Consider the following 26,751-nt stretch of genomic DNA (forward strand, 5'->3'; position numbering starts at 1 on the left):
ATTCGCCCTTTTTACTTTCGACAATCGCCTCCTCACAATGGATACACATTTGACATTCCCAATCTTCACTACTTCCCAAAATCCATTGGTTGCTTGTAGCTTGTTCTATTCTAACTCAAATCGGCCCTACCCTTAATCATTCTTCTATAGGCTGAATTTAATCCCTTGTACCTTGGGCCAACAAGTCCAAGCTGGCCCATCATAATTAAGTCCAACTTGCGCTACTTGCATATTAATGGATGAAGACTTATATCTTTAGCGACCTCTATTTCTTCCAATATATATATATATATATATATATATAGCTCAGAGTAGTGGTGCTCTCATTAAACTTACCAGCATACTCCAATTAAAAAGAGCCCACTAGAGCTCCAGAAAGAGGCCTCAATGAGAAACCCCTCATACAAGACTTTAAAGCCCCGCAGTTACAGACTCAAAAACACCCACAAAAAAAGAGGCAAACATGCCTACCAAAAACCAGGAAAAGAGCTACTAGCCAATGCCCCATTCCTCAAAGAGCCTACTGTGTCTGCTAGACTCGGCTTGCCTGCGTACTTTTGCAGCTCCCAATAGTCTTCCTTTCACAGAGAGTCTTATGGAGGACCAAAGTCCTTCTGAAGAAGGCTCGGCTTCACAGAAAACTCTCTCATTTCTTGCCCTCCATATCCAATACGAGTAAGCTTGCCAAGAGCGTTTCAATTATACCACCAAGACTGATTTTCCTTTCTTCAGCCCATCTTACTTCATCATGCCAATCCCCCACAGTTCTGTGTTTGTCCTGCAGCACTTAGAACTCTCTCCCAAACTCCTTTTGTGGAAGGAGCAAGTAAAAAATAGATGATCTCTTGTCTCTGCTTCTTCGTTACAGAACACACATTTTACATCAAGGCCCGTACTACAAGTGGCAACTTTTTCCTTAGTAGTTGGCTTATTATGGAAGGCTAACCGAACTAATGAAAGAATTGCCTGGGGATACAAGGCTGAAACCAGATGAGGCCATACCAGCTCACCTCAGCACTCCTGTTCCTCAAGCTATCCCAAGCACTAGCCAATGAGAACTCATCCTCTTTTGTTTCCAGCCACCCAGCAGGCTCTGTCCTCAATTCCTTCAGTTAAAGAGAGAGTATACAGACTCATCAACAACTGTGGTCCTCCAGGAAGTCTAGCCCATGCACGTCTTCTCCTATGCCTTTTCGAAACCTCAGCCACCTTCTCCTTTAGTTGCAGACCAGTAGGACTCCTCATCAGGCAATTAATCAGTGGACTTGTCGAACACCAGTTATCATACCAAAAGAAAATGCTTTTCCCATCCCCTACTTTATGCTTTAAGAGAGGATACACTTTTATCTCTAAGCTTGAGCAGCTTTCTCCATGCATAAGAGCTATTACTGGATGGTTCTAATGCCCAAAAGCTTTTGCCCTTCAGCAGATAGGCATTAATCCAGGCAATCCAGAGTGACCCAGCCTCCTGAAACAACCACCATATGTATCTCATCACACATGCCCTGTTCCAATTTCCCACATCTCGAACCCCCAGGCCATCTTCTTTTTTAGGTAAGCGTACCAGCTCCCAGCTGGCTTTGGCACCTTTGGCTTTGGTCTCATGGCAGCACAAATGCACTACACCAGAAGTTCAAAAGGGAGGGAATAACAGATTTAATGAGCTGTAACCTGCCAGCATATGAGAGCTTCTTAGCGGCCCATCCATCAATTCAACTAGTTATTTTGTCTATAAGTGGCTTACAATCTTTATCAGATAATCTGCGAGCAACAAGGGTTAGACCCAAGTATCTCCCTAGAAGCGAGCTGTTCTTAAAGCCACCCAACCTCAATATCTTCCTCTTAGTCTCCTCTTCAATCCCAGCACAGAATATTTCAGATTTTGCAGGATTTAGTTTTAACCCAGAAATCTTGTAAAAGCAATCGAAGATTTCCATAACAGCTTTAACAGAATCAAGGTCTCCGTTAAGGAAAATAATAAGGTCATCTGCATTCTGCAAATCCTAAGTGAGTCAAACTCACCTCGGAGCAATATGGATGATATAAAATCCTTCCTTCAGAAGCAGTAGTATTAGGAAGCTTAGATAAGACCTGCATAGCCATTACAAAAAGGTATGGCGAGAGTGGATCAACTTGCCCCAATCCTTTTTGTCCCTTAGAATACCCATGCAGGCCTCCATTGATAGCTACAGAGAACATAGGTCCACTTATAAAAGCTGATGTCCAAGCCGCAATGTTAAATCTCTCAAACTCTCACTCTGTTAGTGTTTCTCAAAATCACTTACACACATAGAGGGAGAGGAGAACAAAGGATAACTGTGAGAGAAGAAAACTTCATTTTCTTATCACCACTGGACTCCTGTAGAAAGCTTAAATACAACATGACCATAACTGCACTTAACGTGCAAAAACAAAAACTCCTAAACAAATGCTAACTGAATCCTTAAAAATAGCAACTAAGGAAACAAACAAAACTGACATTTGACCAAAAAGAAAAACAACACAACAGCTCTGATGCATTTATCTCCAACACTCCTCCTTGGATCAGTAGCTGTTGCACAAACCAATCTTCTCCCTTAGAAACTTAAACATTCAAATTTGAAAGAACTTGGTGAAGATATCTGCAAACTGGTTTTTTGTTCTGCAATGCACTAGCTTCACTTCTCCAGTTTGCTTGATCGTTCACGAACACATCAGTGCTTCCTTCTTCCACAATCTGAACACCATTGCATGCTCTAGGAGTCTTCTTCAGTCCATAGACTTTCTCCTCCTGTTTGTTCATAGAGCCATCAAGAACGAGTTTTGTCTTGGGCTCTATAAAGGCCAACTCCTCCTTCATTTTATCTATCCTTTTTAGATGGGCTTTGCCTTCTTCACATCCTGCAGATTCTAAAATAGCAACTTTGCAACTCTGACTTTTGTCTGCAATGGACCTTCTCCCTTTAACAGATTGATCATCATCCACCTTAGACTTCATCTTCAGTGGATCCAAAGAAAAAGACTTATTCTTCATTGGAATTTCAAATAACTTATGACCCTTTGAATCAGAAATCAAACAATTTTTCTCCTCAAACATCACCTCGTATCCTTTCTCTACAAGCTGACCAACACTCAACAAACTTTGAGCAATTTTAGGAACATACAAAACCTCATATATCAATTTTGTACCAACACAACTCTCTATTTGGACAGTTCCTTTACCCTTCACTGCCAAATACTCTCCATTCCCAATTCTTACTCTTTCTGTTACTGATCTATCAAGCTCCCTAAAGAGCTTCTCATCACTTGTCATGTGGTTAGTACAGCCACTATCAACAAGCCAACAACCATCTGAAACACTTGAGCTAAAACAAGAAGCAACAAAGAGTTGTTCTACCTCTTCTTCAACTGCAGTTTGTGCCTCACCTTGCTGCCGAGTCTCCTCCTCCTTGCAGATGATCTAAGCATGCCCCAACTTTTGACACTTCCTGTATCTCATGTCCGGCTTCCTCCAACACTTATAGTGTGGATGATTTCTCCTTCCACAATGCTGACAAGGAGGATGATTTCCCCCTTGGTTGCTATTCGATCTTTCTGCTCCAACAATTTCAGAAGCATTGCCATATAACTTCTTTCCTTTTCCACCAAAACTTTGCTGTATTTTGGCTTGCAAAGCTCCTTCAACCATTCCTTCTTCAGCAATCCCTTTTCTTCTCATCATACTTCTTTGCTCTTGAGCCTGCAAAGCACTGAGAATTCAGCAAGTTTGATGTCTGAAAGTTCCTTAGTGTTCTCCAATGAAGCAATAGTTGCCTCGAACCTTTCTGGTACAAAAACCAAAATTTTTTGCACTAGCCTATCATCCTTCATATCAGTTCCTAGCACTCTAATCTTGTTAGCAATCTCCACAAGCTTATCAGCAAAATCCTTCACGGTTTCTCTCTCTTTCATCTGAAGCCTTTCAAATTCTCTCAACAAATTTAACACTTTCATACCTCTAATCTTCTCATCTCTTTCATATTCTTCCTTCAAGTAATCCCAAATAGATTTTGCTGACTTAAGCCTCATGATTCTGGTGAAAACGGTGGGTGACACAGCAGCATAAAGACATGATTTTGCCTTTGCCTTCCTGGTCTTCTTCTCCTTGTGCAGCTTGATCTGAGCCATGGTTGGATTGTTAGGAAGGAGAGCCACCTCGTAGTCTTCTTCCACCGCTTCCCACAAATCACAACCTTCCATAAAAGCTGTCATTTTAACAGCCCATGCTTGATAATTCTCCCCATCGAACATTGGTGGTGCCATTGCAGAGAATCCACTCGAACCTGCCTCCATCTTGCCTTGAACTTCTATGGATGCAGTCAAAAACACTCGATCAACCTCACAAGTCTTTCACCCACACAAGTCCCTTAAGATCAAGGGTGCTCTGATACCACTGTTAAATCTCTCAAACTCTCACTCTCTTAGTGTTTCTCAAAATCACTTACACACATAGAGGGAGAGGAGAACAAAGGATAACTGTGAGAGAGAAGAAAACTTCATTTTCTTAGCACCACTAGACTCCTGTAGAAAGCTTAAATACAACATGACCATAACTGCACTTAACGTGCAAAAACAAAAACTCCTAAACAAATGCTAACTGAATCCTTAAAAATAGCAACTAAGGAAACAAACAAAACTGACATTTGACCAAAAAGAAAAACAACACAACAGCTCTGATGCATTTATCTCTAACACGCAAACTGAGGAGGAAGCTGATGTCCAAGATGTTCTTCCAATAATTTTCATTCTTACATATGTATCACCAAATGTACTAAATCACTCTGAAACTCTGAAGTCACGTTTGGTACATTGGAATGGAATGAAATGAGTTTCATGAAGAGAAATATAATTACATTGAGAGAATATATGCTCCTTTTTTGTTGTTGTGACAAGATGCCGAATTAGAGGAATTTAACCGAGAAGTAAAAACAAAGAACACCGGGACATACGTGATAAAACCCTTTGAGTGAGGGAAACATCCATGGACAAAGCAAGAGATTCCACTAGATTGATAAACTAGAGATTACAACTTCGAGATCACACTTGGGTTTCCCAGCTCTTGTTACAAGATCCAATTTGAAAGGTGCCTTAAAATCTTATTAACTTTCACCACTCTCTTACTCTTTGAACCTTAGAGACCCAAGAGAGTAAACCTGAGAACTCCCAAGAAGAGTACTAGTGATTCCCGCACAACGTGTTGTCTTGATACAAGACCCCCTCTCCTTTAAATAGATACAATACCTTTTTAATATCTCAAAGATATCCAAAAAAAATTCTAGAATATTTCCCCCTTGAAATATTGTAAATATATTCTAGAATTATCTCTAAATTCCCTATAGCAAATTCCCCCATTTAAAGATCTAAAAAATACAATGAAATATCTACAAAATAGGAAATATAATCTCAAAAGGATCTGAGATCTCGCCCCTTCCTTTTTAGGTCCGATCTTCTTATCGCTTCCGGTCTTTGGGTTCTCCAATGAATACGAGACTTACTCAACAAATCTCAACTTTGTCTCGTATTCCACCAAGTCCACATCAATCTAGACTCAACCTACTCTATCACAATCCTTTAAGGGCTCCACCTCATCCTATGCGATTGCTCAAGTCCAAGCCACCCTTGTACTCCTCCGAGGTGTCGAGCTTCTTTAGCTTCACTATGATGCACCCTCCGAAATTGACCCTTCGAAAAGTTGTATTCCTGACTTCAGTATCACATGAGACCACCAACCCCGCAAGCCCACAATGTTCCAGTAGTCTCAACTGCTCACTCTGCATGTTTCTTGCTTGCAAGCTATTCCACAATGGAGATTTCGGCCTACATTCAAATTTAACCTGCATAACCTCCATGCTAGGCTGAGTTATCGGAGTTTTCGACCCAAACTCCACCTTCCTCCCAGGCTTGTCCATCTGTTCTCGGCATGTGCTCTCGGTCTGCTTGGCCAAAGTAGGAACATCAAAAGTCACATTACTTATAAGGAATTTCAAGGTCTTACTACTCATGTGCAACCTATGCTTTTCCACCTTACCAGTCCCAAACAAGTCATTGCCATCCCTAAGTGACTCCAAGTACTTTTCTTCAGGAGCCAGACACTCGACCACTATTGTTGAAGCCATTCCTTGTAAAACGTACATGCCATTCTGCAACAGTCCCATTATCACTACGAGAGCACCCTTTGAGATTCTTACGACTCCACCTTGGCACCTATACTTATAGCCAAGCTTGTCAAGTGTACCCAATGAGATCAAAATTTTCTTTAACCCCAAGACATGCCTAACATCGGCCAATAACATCTTACTGCCAGTATGCAACTTGATCTGCACTTCACTCATCCCTACAATATCACACATGTCACCATTAGCCATACGAACGTTCCCATCTTCTATGGATCGATAAGTAGAAAATAATTCTCTATAATGGTAAACATGGAAAGTGTATTCCAAATAAAAAATCCACGTGATACCTGACGTGCCAGATGTAGTAAAAAATTTGGCACCTCTATTCCCGACACCTGTTGTTGTAGGAATATCTCCATCCTCGTACCTTTCCTCTGCTACTACCGTAATTCCTGAGAGCTCGTCTTGCTTGCCTCTTCACCTTTGGACAATCCTTCTTGAGATGGCCTTCCCTGTTGCAATTCCAGCAAATCGGCTTTATACCCCTTGACTTGCTCATGCCACGAGACCCTTTCTCGCTCGATTTGCCCCTTGCTACTAGGCCTTCATCGTTGCCTCCATGGTGCTCCATCACCTCCTTCTGTAAATCTTTCGAGTTCAACGATGCCTTGAAATCTTCTAAGTTGATGCTTGTCCTACCATATAGCATGGTATCCATGAAACTCTTATATGCTTTCGGAAGAGAACATGACAACAATAGAGCCTGATACTCGTCTTCAATCTCGATCTCTGCATTTGCGAGATCCATCATGATTTGATTAAAGAGGTCCACATGATCACTTACAGAGGTCCCCGGACTCATCTTTAACAGTTAGAATCGCTGCTTTAAGTACAACATGCTCATCATGGACTTCTCATGATATAGAGATTCCAATTTCTCCCACACTTTTGCCGTCGAGTCTTGATTGCATATCTCCCATAGAACTTTATTCGATAGGCTCAACTGGATGGTGCTTAGAGTCTTCGACATCACAATCTTCCTCTTTGCCAGTGATAAGTCGGCGGACAACTTCTTCTCTCATTCTAATTCTCTTTCAAGGCCGTGCTGCACCAGCAAAACCTTCATCTTGATCTTTCATATCTCGAAGTTGTTCGGTCCGTCAAGCTTCTACACCTTGAACTTAGCTCCTGACATCTTCGTCCTCTTCGAGACCTCGCTCTGATACCTATTTGTTGAGACAAGATGTTGAATTCAAGGAATTTAATCGAGAAGTAAGAACAAGGACCACTTGAATATACGTAGTAAAGCCCTCCGAGTGAGGGAAACGTCCACTGACAAAGTAGGAGATTCCACTAGATCGATAAACTGGAGATTACAACCTTAAAATCACACTCATGTTTTCCATCCCTCGTTACAAGATCCAATCCGAGAAGAGCCTCATAATCTTCTCAACTCTCACCACTCTCAAACTCTAGGAACCCTAGAGACTCCAAGAAAGTAAATCCGAGAACTCTCAAGAAGAATACCCGTGAATTCCGCTCAACGTGTTGTCTTGATACAAGACTCTCTCTCCTTCAAATAGATACAATACCTTCCCAATATCTCAAAGATATCCAAAAATAATTCTAGAATATTTCCTCCTTGAAATATTCTAAAGATATTATAGAATTATCTCTAAATCCCCTACTGTAAATTCCCCCATTTAAAGATCTAAACAACACAACGAAATCCCTATAAAATAGGAAATATAATCTCAGAAGAATCTGAGATCTCGCGCCCCTCCCTTTTTCATTCCAATCTCATTACCGCTTTTCTTTGGGTTCTCCATTGAATATGAGACATACTCAACATTTTTTCATATCGAAATTGAGTATGTAAAGAAGTACAATTAAGAACATAAACTTGTTTGCTAAAATATCACTAAATGTATTTATTGAGATACATGAGTTTGAAGAAAATATACGACATTTGTATAAAAATTAATTGGAATGATGGAATGAGCATTATTTAAGTTTTATGAAGGAATGATCATTCCATTAAGTTGGAGAAAAAAGACTATCAAGGTAGAATACTCTTTCCAACTCATTATAAAGATCAAATGGAGTGAAAGGATAAGAAATTCCTTTCACTCATTCCATTCCTTTCCATAGATTTGAGAACTTCCTCAGTATAGATTTTGTCATAACATTGCTGATAGAAATAGATTGCTGGGATATATATATCTTGTAAAGTGAGGTAATTGATGGAAAAGTGAACGGATGATTGACAAAAAATGATGCTTCAATGGGAACAATGCCAAAGAGGGCAAGTCGAGGGTGTTTGGAAAAATATATGACTTTAGGTGAATATGGTAAAATCGAAAACATAAGGCTCCTCTAGTACAGTGGAATGAAATGAGTTTTACGAAATAAAATATAATAAATATGGAAGAAACTGGTAATTTTTCGGTTAATATATGATAGGTGATGGAATATACATAATCTTACGCCCATTTAACAAGATATTTATTCTAAAAAGTAAAATATAAATCTTCATCTTTTTCGTTTTGTTGCGCAAATTTGTTGAATTGGTGGAATGAACACTTCATAACTTTTTCGATGAAATGCTCATTCCCTCCAGTTTTTAATTCAAATGGTCATTCCAATGAAGCGATCATTTTTTTTTTCGGTGGACCAATGGAATGATCATTTTAAGTTTTACAAAATTAAAAGTGCAACTATAGAATAAAATGGAGTGGAATGAGACATATTGATTCCTTCTCCTTCCATTCCATTTCACTCCATCCTTCCTACCAAATATGATTTAAAGTTGATTGATACTAAAAATAAAACCTGAGGGATATTGTAATCGGCCCAAACTAAGTAAGACATATTACTCTTTCAATTTTTTGAATTTCTATAATTTTTTTTCTAAGCTAGAATTCCTGCGCTTCTGTGTAAATTCAAATTTTAGAATTGATTAACTTTTTTTTTTTAAGTAACCCCAGGTGCTTAGTCTTCTCCCAACTAATCAAGTCCTGTGCACCCCAAGTGATGCACGTAATGGATAAATATGACAAGTCATAGTAGATGGCCTCAAGGAGATTTGAATTCGAAATCGGATGGATACTTGCGCTCCTCCTTACCACTAGACCAATCCCCTGAGGTTTAGAATTAATTAACTGTCACGACCCGAAATTTTAGCAACATTTTTCCTAAAATTCTAAACTTTTCAAATTGAATATTAATTCTAAGTAAATTCTAATATTTCTTTAATGAAAAGCCATAAATATATATAGAAAATCATAGATCTCTAAAAGGATAAATGTTAGCATATTTCTTACAACATCCCACAAGTAGATAAACAAAATCTTTCGGGTAGTAACTTATTATAAGTACTCATAGCTCTAATACTTGTAAAACATAAAGTTCTAGCTAACTATCTTCCATGCTGAACCCCCATATCAAAATGATTCTCCCGCGCAACCTCTAACTTATTTGAAAAATAATATGCAGAGTGTGAGCTGCATCTTAGTGAGCACAATATTCCGAGGTAAAATGATGAATTAAATAAATATTTGTCTTGAACCAAACAATATATATGCATGTATAAATAGCAGCACATCAGAGTTCACCAATAATTCCTCCATATCACCAGTGTGTAAATATACATATACATATATATATATATACACACACACATTGACACTTATTAGTCATATCCAACATACTAACCCAACAAAAGTTCCACTAGCAAATATACACAACTCTTCCAACCATTTTACTAATATTCAATACCACTTGAAACAGACAAGATACCCTATGAAATTCATACCATAAGAGTATGCTTTCCAATATCAAATAATTTTAGAGAGACAATACATAACACAATCAAAAAACATAACCATAGGATTATATTTCCTTGAACAGAGTTTTGACGGTATCGTAATCTCGCATAATTTAATCCACTCCTCCATAACTCCAATATCACCTCTCATATGCACAGCACGGCAGCAACAATGAGTCATGACAATAATCAAAAGCTGTGGGCAGATTCCTTGTACCCAAAAAAGAGTTTCTCCCAACAAAGCAAAGACGAAGATAACTTTCGATATAGTCCACAAATTCAAACGCGTGCTTTGAATTGAAGTATAGACTAGAGTCAATCTCGTCCATACATGTCCTATATGTTGGGTATCCCTCCAATTTGGAGAAAGTTTGGGCTCAAATCGTGTTGGGATTTTATCGGGTTTTAATAGGTCCAAGAACCCAACTTTGTAGGGTTAATTTTTCAGCAAAACAGCTGTGGCGGTTAGGGCAGCAGATCAGCAGAAAGCAGAAGAACAGAGCTAAAATTCGGATTACAGAGGGCAGCGTGCAGTATGAGATCAAACCTCGATCGGAAGGCAAACAAACTCCGATTGATACGAAAATTTGGCAACAACTTCACGACACGTGGGGCTAAGTTCTGAACGGTCAGAATTCGTATTCGAGCTCTCTTGGTGCTGTTGTCGCTGGTTTTGTAAACCACCCTTGTGGATGACGAATTTCGGGTTTGGGTGATCCAAGAAAGTGTCTCTTGAGTTTGGTGATCCAAGGATTTATCCTTGATGAAAAACATTATGTAATCCTTATTGATAGTGGATCGTTGATTCGGAGTTGGTCCCGTGGTTTTTCCCCACATCGGGGTTTTTCATGTAAAATTCTTGGTGTTCTTTTTCTTTATTGCTTGTTGGTTGATTTGATTGGTTCCTGTTTCGATTACACTAGTAAGGGAAGAGGATTAATCGTTGCATTGTTGTTTGGCCGAGCACACCCTTCCTAACACTATATGAGTGCAGGGATGTCACAATTTACTAAGACTTGACCTTAGCATATTATATATTGCGCCAATTTTCTTTAGTGCATGGATGTAACACACAGATGTGTGGTCCGTCACACCCGCTGGAACATGAGTGTTATTATTTTTATGAGTTACAGTTAGTGATTATTAAGGTTTTAGCATTGCTGCGATTGTAGGACAGTTAGAAGTTTACTATATTATCCAATTTCACCCGTAAATTGGTGAATGATATTGAATGCAAAACATAATGCATGGATAGAGAGAGATCAGCATTGGATTGACTTGACCACAAAGTGTTTTTAGTAATTTTAGCACCCTATAAAATTTGTAACTTGAAGTACAGTTTGCTTATTGCACATTCATTTCGAGATTGAACCTAGGTACTTATCATTTGTCTGATAACCATATATTCCGTCTCCAAAAAAAAAAAGAAAAAAGAAAAAAACTACTATAATTTTTTTAAATCAAATTATATTCTCCATTTTTGACTTTTGTTCACGATGCAACTCAAAAATCAGAACTTGCGGATGGAACCCAGCGTCTGAAAATGGTTTTTTTTTTCATTATAAAGGTGGTTCATGAGTTTAATATAAGGTAGAAAATAAAACAAAATAAAATGATATATATATATATATATATATATCTCATTGATAAAAATTGAACCAAAAATCTCGTAATTTTAGGTCAGAATCTTGTGTCACTATGCTACCTCTTTTCCTCTGAGAATAGACATATTAACTATTGGCAACTACATTGATGAAACTCCAAGGGATTTGACGTAGTTATTAAGGATAAGCGCACGTATCCACCCAATTTCGGGTTCGAAATCCCTTGGAGCTACCGTGCGTTGTTGCAAGTTCACGGAATCCCATGGATTAGTCAGGCGAAGCTCGAAAACTCCATATTAGTGTTAAAAAAAAAACTTCATTGATGATTAAAATATTTATTAGGGCATATAGATACTGTAATTTGATTCTTAATATTTTGATGATCTCCCGGAATATTGAAATATGGATTGTGAGAATAAATATGATAACTAACTCTATACGTATATGGTCTCGAAAATATAAATTTTTAGCTAGCTACGTACATAAGCTGATCGAATTTGGTTTCTTCTCTTTGTTGGATTTCAAAAATTTTATGTAGAAAATTACAAACCATCTTTCCAATATCGAACGTGGTCCTTCAAAGTCGAAATAAAATATCTTATAAATTAGATGCATACGGATGTCACGTGGTGCAGATGATCCACCATACAGTGCGTATATACGAAAAGCTCCAAAATTGCCGTGGCCGAGCGAGGAAGAATATCTAAAATACTATGTCATTAGTAATTGTGAGACTATTCGTACCCTTTATTAGTTATTAACATATTTATTCCATTGTATTAGGATGGGTTTGTTGTGTGGATCAATTCAAGAATTTGATGGTAACGGAGAGAAACAGAAGAGAAAGAGAGGAAAGAGAGAGGAGTGAGGAAGAGAATTCAGAGAGAGATGACATCCCCAATCAACTTCGATGCCTTCATTTCCTTTCCAAAGTTACAGATATACTCCGCAGGTTAACTGTCAACTGCCACCCCTAACAATCATTTTTTACAAAATGGCCCAAAAATTCTAAATTGATTACAATTCAGCCCCTAGTACATGACGGTTTCCTTTGTAATTGGGAAAAAAATGCTACATAGAAATTTTTTTTTTAAAAAGGGGGTGGATAATTATGGATGAAGAATCGTGTGTTTGGTTTTAGAGTTAAGTAGAGTTGAGTTTTAATTTTAATTGGATTATAATGATTATATAGTTGAATTATGAGAAAAAATGTGAAAAAGTAATGAATGGTTGAGAGAATTTAATATTAAAAAATTGAATTAAATGATTAAAAAAATTTTAAAAAAATAATAATAATTGTGTTGTTGACTTTTGTTCTGTAGTGAGTAGAGTTAAAATTAAAATTAAAATTTTAAAAACTGATCCTAAAACCAAACGGATTGAGCCAACCTTTTATAAAGAGAATACACAATTCCAAGTCCGCGTATACAGAGTGGGCCCTAGGACGTTAACTGGAGGAACAACTACCACCGTGTAACGAACCCTTCCATCCAACTTTCTCGGGACCTCTTAAACCGTCAGGCTTCAGGACAGCTCTTTTTCTTTTCCTACCTTAGGAGCTTCAACAACAATGGCCATCTTTCCCACTTTAACGAATAGTGCTCTTTGTGCCATTCTTCTGACCATCATCATCGTCATCTATATCCATACCTCCAGGAAAATTACCAGACGATGGAATCGAATCAGATACGATGGCGGCGGAAAGAAACTCCCGGAACCGTCAGGGTCATGGCCTTTGTTGGGTCACCTCTCTCTACTTGGATCAGATGCCCTCCTCCACCGGGTGTTCGGAGCCATGGCGGATTGCTATGGTCCCGCTTTCTCAATCCAGCTTGGGGCACGCCAGACCTTGGTGATTAGTTCCTGGGAATTAGTCAAGGAGTGTTTCACCACGAACGACAGGGCCTTTGCTACGCGTCCCCGATCCTTGGCTGTCAAATTAATGGGCTATGACCACGCCATGTTGGGGTTTGCTCCTTATGGTACTTACTGGAGGGACATGAGGAAGCTCGCTGTAGTCGAGCTCCTATCGAACCACCGGCTTGAGCAGCTCCGCCCCGTCTGGGAGACCGAAATCAATCTCTTCCTCAGGGACTTGTACAAGCTGTGGGTGAAGAACGGGCATTGCCCAGTCCAGGTGGAGATGAAGGAGAGGATCGGGGACCTGACAATGAACATCGGAGTATGGACTATTGCAGGTAAAAGGTACCGGAGCACTGGAGGCAGTGATGAGGAGTTGCGACGAGGCCAAAAGGCTTTGGCAGACTTCTTTCAGCTGGTGGGGCAGTTCATGTACTCCGATGCCATTCCGTCTCTTGGATGGTTGGATGTGATAAACGGTTCAACCAGTTAAGTGCGTGATGAGTATTTTCAGTTTATGGTGAGTCGAATTTGCCGTAACATTAAGTTTATGACTACTGCGTCTGGATAGGTAAGATGAAGAAGACGGCGAAGGAGCTAGACTGGGTGCTTGGGAACTGGGTCAACGAACATCGGCATCGACGCAAGAGGGACACAGCCAAGATCGACGAGGCTGGACGAGACTTCATGGATGTCCTGCTCTCTTCCTTGGATGAAACTAAACTGCCTGCCCATGAGATTGACACTATCATCAAGGCTAATTGCTTGGTAGGTGAAATTAAGTCTTAAACACAATATTTCTGATTGATGATTCATGTGGAATCCGCCTGGCAAGAGGACAGCGCCACGGCAGTTGGCCGGTGCCCCCATTGCCCTAACCTTATGATGTTCCTCGAGATATGGCACTGTCTTGGACTTTTAACAGGACCGGAATAGCTTTCTGAAACATGGGAAGTCCTAATCCTTAAATTGCTTGTGGCAAAGTCTAATATCAGGGGCCAACGACACCACAGTTGTGACTCTCACATGGGCAATCTCCCTGCTCCTGAACAACCGTGAGGCCTTAAAAAAGGTCCAAGATGAGCTCGAACTCCATGTTGGATGGAACCGCCAAGTGGATGAATCAGACATCCCGAATCTAGTCTACCTGAATGCCGTTGTCAAGGAAACGCTCCGTCTCTATCCGGCAGGCCCACTCTCCGTACCACGGGAAGCCATGGAAGATTGCACAATTGGTGGGTTCCATGTTCCGGCAGGCACCTGCCTCCTTGTTAACATGTGGAAGATGCACCGTGACCCGAGAATCTGGTCAGATCCATCCGAGTTTCGACCTGAGAGGTTTGTCTGATGCTTTCCAACAACTTATATATAGTAATTTTCATGCAGGTTTTGTCGTCCAAGGTTCACTTTGAATAGACGATAACCTCCCAGTTATAATTACACGTGAGAGAACCACTCAAATCATGATATGTGATTTCTTTCACTCGTAAATCTGGCAAGGTTCATGACGACCCATGAGAGCTTGGATGTCAAAGGCCGGGATTTCGAATATATCCCATTTGGTTCAGGAAGGAGGATGTGCCCGGGAGTGTCATTTGCATTGCAAGTTTTGCACCTGGCGCTTGCTAGACTGCTTCATGGGTTTGAGCTGGGAACATTATTGGATTTGAAGGTAGACATGACAGAAAGCCCGGGGCTAACCATGCCAAAAGCAACGCCACTGGAGGTTGTTCTCACACCTAGGCTGCCCTCGACTTGCTACTAGCTCGAACTACTGGGGAATTGTCCATTTGTTGCTAGTTAACTAGATACATAATACCAAATCATTATTCACTTTGAGCAATTACAGTTGTTTTCACACATCGGTCCACTGTCTGAATTTATTTTACCTGAGCCTGTGATTGCGTTCAATGTGTTTAGCCATTGCCATTCTCTTGGACAACTTCATCACTATTTCAAATCACTGTAGAGATTCGCTGAGTGTCAGCCAATGACTCGGTTGAGAATCTGGAAGGAGTAACAGCAAGGTCTCATCGACATTCATGATTGCACCGACATTTTTGAACTGGCCACAGTAGTTAGGTGCAGAAAATATGGTCACGAGTTGCCATCTGCAAAGAATCCAAATCCATCTTCTACTACCTGAAAAAACAAATTGCCTGACCATCGTCGATAATTTAGATGACCAAGCAAAAGAGTGGTTTAAGAATTCCGAAGACAAAAGATCACAAGGTATACCTGATGAGCAAGACAAACAAGTTCCAGATCACGCTTTACTAAGAATTGTGAAACCGTATTGGAACCGAAGGTGTAGGATACTCCTCCATCATTCGTGCCCCAACGCTTCATATTGCTGTCCGGGTCTGACCAGAGCAAATCACAGAGCAAGCTCGTGTCGGGCACAGCAGTCGGGTGGGAATATTTCTTGTTTGGTCTAAGTTGCTGAGATCGGAAGAGAGTCCTTTGTGGATGCTGAGTATCTTGTCATCAAAACGAGCCGCGATGGGTAAGCAATTGAAACAGTTGATGAAGATTTTCCAAAGAGTTGCATTGAACCGCCATTTACATTCATCAGAGAACCCATATACCCGATTAATGGGAGCACACTTGTGATTCCCTCGCAGAAGAAAGAAGTTATCCGGGTACTTAATCTTGTAGGCAAGCAAGAGGCATATAGTCGCCAAACTCTGTTTCCCATAGCCGATATGGTTTCGTAAAAACAAGTAGTTGGTCTTAGGAGGAAAGCCACCCAACTCAAAAAGCCTCAGCAAGTCGGCGTAGTGCCCATGAATATCACCTCAAATCACGAACAAGAAATTCAAAATGCCAAGACATCAAATGAGGTCGTCATGGCCCATGGGACCTTCCAAATTATGATAGAGTTTCCAGAATGAGGAAAAACTCGAAGACACAGAAATATGCCTGGCAGTTTGATTGATTATGAGGAAATGATTCTACACTGCGGCAAAAATCAAACCGGACAAAACGGAGACTAGCAAATGACAGGCAAAGGAACGCCTAACCACAAATCTTAATCGGAGCCTTGAGCTCTAGCAAGTTGGGCTGCTGAAGAGAAATTTGCTTTGAGGTCATGCAGAGCTTCCTGATCCCCGCTTCAGTGAGTCTGACCTGGTTCCATGGCCTGACCTTCACGAGCCGTTTGATGATATCATCCAGGCCTGGATATCCGAAATCCTGAGCCAGAACCACCAATGCTTACGGATACCAATTTTAAAACTGAATCTCCTTCAAGTTATTTCATTTCTAAGCCAAGGCTAATGCCTAGTCTATTCACCTTTTTTCGAGTATGATGGTTCAACGCTTTAGCACCAGTTGATCTCTGCTCTTCTACTTCCCTTACTGCTTCATATCTGGGGGCAAAAAAATGAAATCTAACTTGAATGTAAGGGATGTAGTTAAGCAATCTGACCATTTCAACCCCGGACAAGTCCTAACCATCAAACTGACTACTCGAATTTTCCATTTTCTGATTCCTTTATTGTGAACACCTATTTTTCACATTCAGACAAACATCTATACATAAATATATATGCTCTTGCATTATATTAGAAATATATATGTATATGAATTGGGCTTATTAAATGTTTCATAGGCTTAAGTCCCCCATAACATATTTCCTTTTCCTCCGTACATTTCCACCGCCTTCCTCATATTTCTTTTCCTTTATTTTATACTGTTGTGGCTGGGTTGTCAAAAAGAAAAGAGAGGAAAGAGGTTACGTGGCCATTTTGTCTGAAGCACAGAGAGAGAGAAAGAGAGAGAGAGAGATTGGAATGAGAGAGGAAGAGCTCGACTTTGCCATCTGGTTTGATTGTTGACCGATTTCAGGTATGTAGTGTGAATTTCCTTTTTGTTTTGACGGTTGGTGTAGTTGAAACGGGAATAAAGGGAAACAAAGAGAGTGAGAAAAAAAGGAACTTTTGCCGTAGCTCTAGGTAGAATCGTACAAGAGAGAAGTAAGGAATGGAGTAGAATGGGAACTGAAAAAGAAAGAGAGCAAAGAGGGGGGAGCTCCGATGGGGGCTCCCCATGCGACCTGCGCACTAGGCGAGGTCGACCAGTGGGTCCAAGACCCTCCGGCGACCTCATCTAGGGGAGCTTGATGGGGGAGCCTCTGATCGGAGGTCCCCTACTTTTTTTCCCCCTTAATTTCTACTAAAAATGAAAAAAATGAAAAAAGAAAATCAAGGACTTAAATGATGTAATATGGTCCTCATTTAACACCGTCATAACGGAAGGACCTAATTGATGTATTAAAAAGAATCTCTTAATGTATTTTCGGTAAAAAAAAAGACTTATTTGATGTGACTGAGGATCAAAACTTGATGCAAATTTATAAACTCAAGCACTAAAATAATGTGTCTATGCAAACTGAGTGGCCTAATTGATGTGTCAAGAATCTAATGAAATGCCAACAAAATAGGAAATATAATTTCAGAAGAATTTGAGATCTTGCCCTTTCCTTTTTAGTTCCAATCTCGTTACTACTTCCGGTCTTCGGGTTCTCCACTGAATACAAGACATACTTAACAAATCTCCACCTTGGCTCATATTCCACCAAGTCCACATCGATTTACACTCAACCTGCTCTATCACAGCCCTTCATAGGCTCCACCTCATCTTGTGCGATCACTTAAGTCCAAGCCACCCTTGGACTCCTCTGAGGTGCCGAGCTTCTTCAGCTTCACTATGATGCACACTCTGTAGTTGACCATTTGACAAGTCGTATTCCCGATTTCAGCATCACATGAGACCACCAACTCCGCAAGCTCACAACGTTCCCGCGGTCTCAACTGCTCACTCTGCTCGTCTCTTGCTTGCAAGCTACTCCATAGTGGAGATTTCGGCCTACATTCATATTTTCCCTAAATAACTTCTACGCTAGGCTGAGTTATCGGAGCTTTCGACCTAAGCTCCACGTTCTTCCCAGGCTTTTCCACCTGTCATTGGCATGTGTTCTCAATCTGCTTAACCAAAGCAGGAACATCAAAAGTCACATTACTTATAGGGAATTTCAAGGTCTTAACACGCATGTGCAACATGGCTTTTCCATCTTATCAGTCTTGAGCAAGTTATCGCCATCCTTAAGTGACTAAAAGTATTTTTCTTTAGGAGCCAGACACTCGACCGCTATTGTTGAAGCCATTCCTTGCAGGACATACAAACCCTTCATCACCACGAGAGCGCCCTTTGAGATTCTTATGACTCCACCTTGGTACTTGTACTTATAGCCAAGCTTCTCAAGTGTACCCAACATGATCAAATTTTTCTTTAACCCCAAGACATGCCTAACATCCGCCAACAACATCTCACTACTAGTATGCAACTTGATCCGCACTTCACCCATCCCGACAATATCACACATGTCACCGTTAGCCATACGGACTTTCCCACCTTCTATGGATCGATAAGTAGAAAATAATCCTCTATCATGGCAAACATAGAAAGTGCATTCCAAATCAAGAATCCACACGATACATGACATGTCAGATTTAGTGAAAATTTTGGCACATGCATTCCCGACACCCATTGTTGTCAGAATATCTCCATCCTCGTACCTTTCCTTCGCTACTATCGCATTCCCTAAGAGCTCGCCTTGCTTGCCTCTTCACCTTGGACAATCCTTCTTGAGATGGCCTTCCTCATTGCAATTCCAGTAAATTGGCTTTATACCCCTTGACTTGCTCCTGCCACGAGACCCCTTCTCGCTCGAACTGCCCCTTGCTACTAAGCCTTCACCGTTGCCTCCATGGTGCTCCATCACCCTCCTTCTGTAATTCCTTTGAGTTCAACGATGCCTTGAAATCTTCTAAGTTGATGCTTGTCCTATCATATAGCATGGTATCCACGAAACTCTTATATGCTTTCGGAAGAGAACATGACAACAATAGAGCCCGATCCTCGTCTTCAATCTTGCCCTTTGTGTTTGCGAGATCCATCATGATCTAATTAAAGAAGTCCACGTGATCATCTATGGAGGTCCCCGAACTCATCTTCAATTGGTAGAATCGCTGCTTCAAGTACAACATGCTCGTCAGGGACTTCTGCTGATATAACGATTCCAACTTCTCCAACACTTTCGGTGCTGAGTCTTGGTCGCATACCTCTCGTAGAACTCTATGCAATAAGCTCAATTGGATAGCGCTTAGAGCCTTCGACATCATCGTCTTCTTCTCCGCCGATGATAAGTCCGCGGGCAACTTCTTCTCTCTTTCTAATGCCCCTCAAGGCCATGTTGAACCAGCAAAGCCTTCATCTTGATCTTTCATATCTCGAAGTCGTTTGATCAGTTAAACTTCTCCACCTCGAACTTAACTCCCGACATCTTTGTGTTCTTCAAGACCTTGCTCTAATATCAATTTGTTGCGACAAGATGCTGAATTCAAGAAATTTAACCGAGAAGTACGAACAAAGAATACTAGGATATACGTGGTAAAGCCCTCCGAGTGAGGGAAACGTCCACGGACAAAGCAATAGATTCCACTAGATTGATAAATCGGAGATTACAACTTCGAGATCGCACTCGTGTTTCCTAGCCCCCCTTACAAGAGCCAACCCGAAAAGAGCCTCACAATCTTCTGGACTCTCACCACTCTCTCACTCTATGAACCCTAGAGACTTCAAGAGAGTAAACCCGAGAACTCCCAAGAAGATTACCTGTGATTCTCTCACTACGTGTTGTCTTGATACAAAACCCTCTCCCCTTTAAATAGATACAATACCTTCCCAATATCTCAAAGATATCCTAAATTAGTTCTACAATATTACCCTTTAAAATATTCTACATATATTCTAGAATTATCTCTAAATCCCCTATAGATAATTCCCCATTTAAAGATATAAGAAATACACCGAAATCCCGACAAAATAGGAAATATAATCTCAGAAGAATTTGAGATCTCGCCCATTCCTTTTTTGTTCCGATCTCGTTACCGCGTCCGGTCTTCGGGTTCTCCACTGAATACGAGACATACTCAACATTTTTTCATATTGAAATTGAGTATGTGAAGAAGTACAATTAAGAACATGAACTTGTTTGCTAAAATATCACTATATGTATTTATTTAGATACAGGAGTTTGAAGAAAATATACGCTATTTGTATGAAAATTAATTGGAAAGAAGGAATGAGCATTATTTAAGTTTTATGAAGGAATGATCATTCCATCAAGTTGGAGAAAAAAGACTATCAAAGTAGAATACTCTTTCCAACTCATTATAAAGATCAAATAGAGTGAAAGGATGAGACATTCATTCCATTCCTTTCCATTCAAGTGTATCAATCGTAATTTGAGAACTTCCTCAGTATATATTTTGGCATAAAGTTGCTGATAGAAATATATAACTGGGACATATATATCCTGTAAGGTGAGGTAATTGATCAAACCTGGAAACGTGAACGGGTGATTGACAAAAAATGATGCTTCAATGGGAACAATGCCGAAGAGGGCAAGTCGAGGGTGTTTGGAAAAATATATAACTTTAGGTGAATATGGTAAAATCGAAAACATAAGGCCCTTTTAGTACAGGGGAATGAAATGAGTTTTATGGAATGAAATATTATAAATACGGAAGAAATTGGTAATTTTTCGGTTAATAGATGAAACAGGTGATGGAATATGCATACCTTACGCCGAATTAACAAGATATTTATTCTAAAAAGTAAAACATACATCTTCATCTTTTTCATTTTGTTGCGTAAATATGTTGAAATGGTAGAATGAACACTTCTTAACTTTTTTGAAGAAATGCTCATTCCGTCCAGTTTTTAATTCAAATGGTCATTCCAATGAAACGATCATTTTTTTTCGGTGGATTAATGGAATGATCATTTTAGGTTTTACAAAATTACAAGCGCAACTATAGAATGAAATGGAGTGGAATGAGACATATTGATTCCTTCTTTTTCCATTCCATTCCACTCCATCCTTCCTACCAAATATGATTTAAAGTTGATTGATACTAAAAATAAAACCTGAGGGACATTGTAACTCGGCCCAAACTAAGTAAGACATATTACTCTTTCATTTTTTTCAATTTCTATAATTTTCTTTTCTAAGCTAGAATTCCCGCGTTTCTATGTAAATTCAAATTTTAGGATTGGTTAACTTTTTTTTTAATAACCAGGGGTGCTTAGTTTTCGCCCAACTAATCCTTCGGGTCACATGTACCCCATGCGACACACGGAACGGATAAATATGGCAAGCCTTAGCAGGTGACCTCAAGAGGATTTGAATTTAAAATCAAGTGAATATTTGCGCTCCTCCTTACCACTAGACTAATATGCTGAGGTTTAGAATTAATTAACTTACATTTTCTTTTTATGTTGGTGCAAATTAATTTACTTGAAGTAGAGACAGAGGTTACCGACAACAAAGAGTGGAGTATTCATAAAAAAATAAAAATAAAAAGTGGAGTGGTGGTTCTCTTTTTTTTTTGCTGAATAAAAGGCTAGGTCGGGTTATTAGCCCGTTGTGGCTGCCCCAACTAAGGGAACCTAACCGCCACGGAATGTTCCTTTCGCCATAGCTCGCTGAGACTTTTAGCCCAACTTGGTCACCGCAGCCCCACCAACACACTAGTGAATTAAGTCAAGCCCACTGGATCAAGCATTATGGGCCGGCCACCGCCATCCCATAATACACCCACATAGTGGCGAGCTCTACGTCCTCAGTGAGGTTCGAACTCGTGATGTTCAAGTGGAACGCTTGATGCTTAACCACTAGACCACCGTGTTGGTGGTGAGTGGTGGTTCTCTTGTTCATCATGCATCGAATTTAATTTCTGAAAGTAGAATAAAAAATTAATGAGTTTATAATAAGGTGAAATATTAGAAAATACGATATGGTTTAAAATTTTTTGAGCCATATTGACTTGTCATGTCAGCAATATTTGAAAAAAATATATATAATAGATATGACACAAACAGAAATACATGCATCTGTATGTAAGAGAATAACATCAAGTCCCCCGATAGATGTATGCAATATCACTATACCCGCATATTTCTGCACCATAGAAATTTTTTTATGAAATTTGATGGATTTTTTTGTCTTACTTTCGTTTTCTAATTTTTCGTTCCTTACTACTATAAAATATTTAATTAATAATCACCCTTTGATTAAGATATGATCCGCAATTTAACAAAACAACCACCACTTAATCATTTTTCTTGACCCGCTTTTCTCTATGTCCCGGTCCCGCCTCTTTCCCCATGAATCAACCATAACAAGCGTTTTCCTAAAATATGTCATAATTTTTTTTCATAATTTTAATAAATTTGATTTCTTTTTTATCAAGAGCAAGACCTTTTTGGATCTGATGAGAATCCTGGAAGAGAAAACAAAGGGGTAAGGTAATCCCCCTTAAGGAGATCTGAAACCAAAATATAACCGATGTTGTAACGAATCATTTTCTTCGGAACCTACACATAATGCGCAGGCAATACATCTAGTTTATACTATTATATAAAGTTAAACGTTCTACTTTCGTCTCACAGTCAAATCCTCAAAATACCCTTATTGCATAAACTTCGATTATTATAGACCATGTGAGGCTAGTGTCCACCAAACATGCATATATGCTCATATACATATCCATATGCACATGCATGGTTACATAACATACATGTATATAATATACCCTTATTTTTTTTGGCTGGATCTTTAAATGTATTTAATATACCACAACTTGTGGCTGGATCATTATCTATATGAAAGAAAAAATAATAATAATAATAATAATAATAACGAAAAAGGTGAGAAATCAGATAGAGATGAGTGTGGAATGGGCTAAGTGGCCTCCTTTTCAGCAGCCAATTTATTTCCACCGCCTTTGACCATCTTTGACCACTTTCTTTTTCTGCTTTTCTTCCTTATTTAAACCACACTTCTCCTTGCTCTATCCCTAGCCCAAGAAAAACGAAAATGAACCAGAGTCAGGGTATGTGTTCTGCCTGAATGGAGGTGCTGTGAGTTGGAAGAGTTCCAAACAGGAGACAGTAGCCGATTCTACCACAGAGGCCGAGTATATTGCTGCCTCTAACGCTGCAAAAGAGGCCGTTTGGATCAAGAAGTTCGTGACAGAACTTGCTGTGGTTCCTAGCATCGTAGACCCAGTGGATCTCTATTGTGACAACAATGGAGCCATTGCGCAAGCTAAGGAACCCAGGTCTCACCAGCGATCCAAACATATACTCAGACGCTTCCATCTCATTCGCGAGATCATCGACAGAGGAGATGTGAAGATATGCAGAATACCAACAGATGAGAATCTCGCAGATCCACTTACGAAGCCTCTTGTGCAGCGCAAGCACGAGGCTCACACTAGATCTATTGGCATTAGACAGATGCCAGATTGGCTCTAGTGCAAGTGGGAGATTGTTGGGAATTGGTGTATGCCCTAGAGGCAATCTATAATCAGTTCTGTAATATGATATCTATTTCATTATATTACGAGGCATATCTGTTATTGTGTAGATTGCGCTAAATATGATTTTACACAATAATGTCCTTGGAATAGTAGGTTCAATAGGCATCAAGTGTGACTTGATTGTGAGATCCTATAATTACTGAACATTATTCCTAAATGTCCATAGTCAAAGTATTATCGTTAATTAGGACAACGGTAATACGGTTAGACTAGTGTGAGTGTTGATTGATGACCAAATCTCATAGGTCATGGATATGGAGATATCAAATCACACCACATGTATACATTAAGAGTAATGTGTATTGGACTGACCCGCCATGAGATTGCTACATGGGTTGTTACGTGACTGTCATTAGCATATCTCAAAGTGACTATAGTGTAATGGTCCTTTGACTTGAGGTCACCATGGATTCCTACGTGTAATGTCGTATATTTTGATACTGTCAAACGCCACCGTAACTGGTTGGTTATAAAGATAGTTATTGGGTATGCCACAAAGCATGGAAAAGAATGTGAGTGACCAATATAGGATTTGTCCCTCCTACGAAACGGGAGCGATATCTCACGGCCACTTGGTGGTTAAGTCTAAAAGTGTATGCATACCCAAATGAGTCGATATAATGATATCGAGCTCATTTGCTCTGATAGACTTAACCGGTAAACCAAGAAAGAGAAATATTGAGCCATACAAGGATGTCATCGACCATGCCTTGGGCTCAATAGAGATATAGGGGACAATGGATTATATTACACGGTAATATAGGTCACGAGGTTCGTCGAGAAATTGACTTTCCGATTACTTGAGTAACAGTGATGCATTGCTAGATGCCGCTCACTGTTTGTAATATTAAAATAGAGATTTCGATATTACTATCAACGTAATTGGGAACCTACAGGGTCACACACTACGACTAACTTGACGAGATATTTTGAAACAACAAAATTGTCTAATAAAGATTAGATGATTTATGGTGCGACCGATTAATCGGATATTTAATGAGATTAAATTTGCCGATTAATTAGACCCGATTTATTAGATTTAATGGTGTGCTAAGTGGTTATTTTTATGGAACCACTTGGAGCCAATTATAGAAAGAAACATGGGCCAATTGTATGATAACACTTAGCTATACACATGGACTAATTAAATGATGTCACCTAGACTTACACATGTCACTTGGAGCCTTGATTCTCCTTAATCCCACATCGGTGGGGCTTTGAATTTGTCTTCCCCATATTGCTTATAAAAGGGGCAGCATGCATGTTTAGATATAAGAGATATATATACATGTATATGGGTGTACGTGTATAAGTGTAAGGAAATTCAAGTTGAATTGTTCAATTTGAATTAATCCTACTAGTCTAATAAATTTCGGGTGTCGCATCGGGGTGTTTCTTTCGAGTGTTGGTCGCTAGCACCGCCGATCTCGAAAACTCGTCGACAAAGTCGGTGTGGATACCAGTAGAGGCGTCACGTGTGGGACGCTCGGTCGACAACTTTAAATATTCCAGGTACGCTTTTATTTACTCTTACTCTTCTAGTAGGTCTTGGAATTAGTTTCACGGGTATGAAATTTTGAATTTCTGTTCCTTTTCGCTTCCGTTGCGCCCCGTGGAACTAGCAATTGGTATCAGAGCCTAGCTAGTTAGAATCTGAGTAGATAATAGCATAAAATATGATTTTATGCTTGGTACTGGTATGATTATGTTTGATATTTGCGGTGCATGACTGTTAGACATGGACTATGTCCTAGTTGTGTTAGTATAATAGTTATACGTGTGGACTATTATGTAATAGTTACATAATAGTGTATAGTGAGATCGATTAAATGTTAATCAAATCCCTCAAAATATTAAGTCCATATCCTTCCACCGTGTAACGCTCGTCAAGACCAAGATCGATGAGTGTGTAGACCTTGCCTTCGCAGGATGCCCTTATCTATCCTAGTAAGACGTTGTGTTTACCAGTGGGTCGGACTTAACTGAGCAAGCCTAATAGGATTAGGAGTTCAGAGGCATGTAGTTGGGCATCGATCTATAAGATAGATTTGAATAAGGAGTTATTCACCCAACTAATCAAGAGTTGCATGTGATGCAATTGGGAAAGTGAGTTCCCTACCTAAATAGCCAGTTCTGGGTGAATCAGCCCTTGCTGACTCAGAGCTTGGTGAGATATGGATCTTGAGCTACTATGAGAATGATATTCTCTGAATCAATGTTGAGGGTCATTGATTTGATATAAATAGTGGGAGCAATATTTATAAAGTCCTCATTAAATATTGTTGTGTCATAATACTTATTTTGTATATTTCTATGGTAGTTACCATGGCAGGGAGCACTTCTAGTACTTTCTGTTTGCGATCCGTCCTTGATAAGGACAAACTGTCAGGGAATAATTTCCTTGGTTGGTATCGAAACTTGAGAATTGTTCTCACCCAAGAAAAGAAACTATATGTCTTAGAGCAACCTCTTCTTGCGCCACCGCCTGACGATGCCCCCCAAGCTGAGAAAGATGCTTATAGTAAGCATCATGATGATGCCGTAAACGTTGGATGTCTCATGTTAGTCACCATGGACTCGGAGCTTCAGAAGCAACACGAGAACATGAAGGCGTACGATATGATCGTGCATCTCAGGCAGCTCTATCAAGAGCAGGCCCGACATGAGAGATTCGAGATCTCTAAAGCACTTTTTCAGGCAAGGTTGATTGAGGGTAGCCCGGTGGGTCTTCATGTACTCAAGATGATTGGGTACGTTGAGACTCTGGGAAGACTGGGATTTCCTCTTGGTCAAGAGTTGGCCACAGATTTAGTCCTACAGTCGCTGCCCAGCAGTTATAGTCAGTTCATTATGAGCTATAATATGAATGACTACAA

The 26,751-nt window shown here is 39.8% G+C and overlaps 1 protein-coding gene and 1 pseudogene across 1 annotated transcript; one reads left to right on the forward strand and one right to left on the reverse strand.

The window, feature by feature from the left end:
• Positions 1–13,090: 13,090 nt before the first annotated feature.
• Positions 13,091–15,286, forward strand: LOC116198005 (xanthotoxin 5-hydroxylase CYP82C4-like). The gene is made up of 4 exons (XM_031528303.1): positions 13,091–13,912; positions 13,996–14,192; positions 14,407–14,762; positions 14,925–15,286. Exons 1-4 carry the CDS (start codon positions 13,135–13,137, stop codon positions 15,187–15,189), a joined length of 1,596 nt encoding a protein of 531 aa, XP_031384163.1. The 5' UTR covers positions 13,091–13,134; the 3' UTR covers positions 15,190–15,286.
• Positions 15,287–15,317: 31 nt separating this feature from the next.
• On the reverse strand, positions 15,318–18,825 carry LOC116198006 (annotated as a pseudogene).
• Between the last annotated feature and the right edge of the window lie 7,926 nt (positions 18,826–26,751).

The sequence above is a fragment of the Punica granatum genome, chromosome 2 (assembly GCF_007655135.1).
Source record: "Punica granatum isolate Tunisia-2019 chromosome 2, ASM765513v2, whole genome shotgun sequence".
NCBI classification, from domain to species: domain Eukaryota; kingdom Viridiplantae; phylum Streptophyta; class Magnoliopsida; order Myrtales; family Lythraceae; genus Punica; species Punica granatum.

Excerpts from the sequence above, each read along its gene's own strand:
- LOC116198005 (XM_031528303.1), top strand. The coding sequence starts at position 13,135 with ATGGCCATCTTTCCCACTTTAACGAATAGTGCTCTTTGTGCCATTCTT. Across the intron at positions 14,193-14,406 it reads TCATCAAGGCTAATTGCTTG|AGTCTAATATCAGGGGCCAA; the intron begins GTAGGTGAAATT and ends TGCTTGTGGCAA. Across the intron at positions 14,763-14,924 it reads TCCGAGTTTCGACCTGAGAG|GTTCATGACGACCCATGAGA; the intron begins GTTTGTCTGATG and ends AAATCTGGCAAG.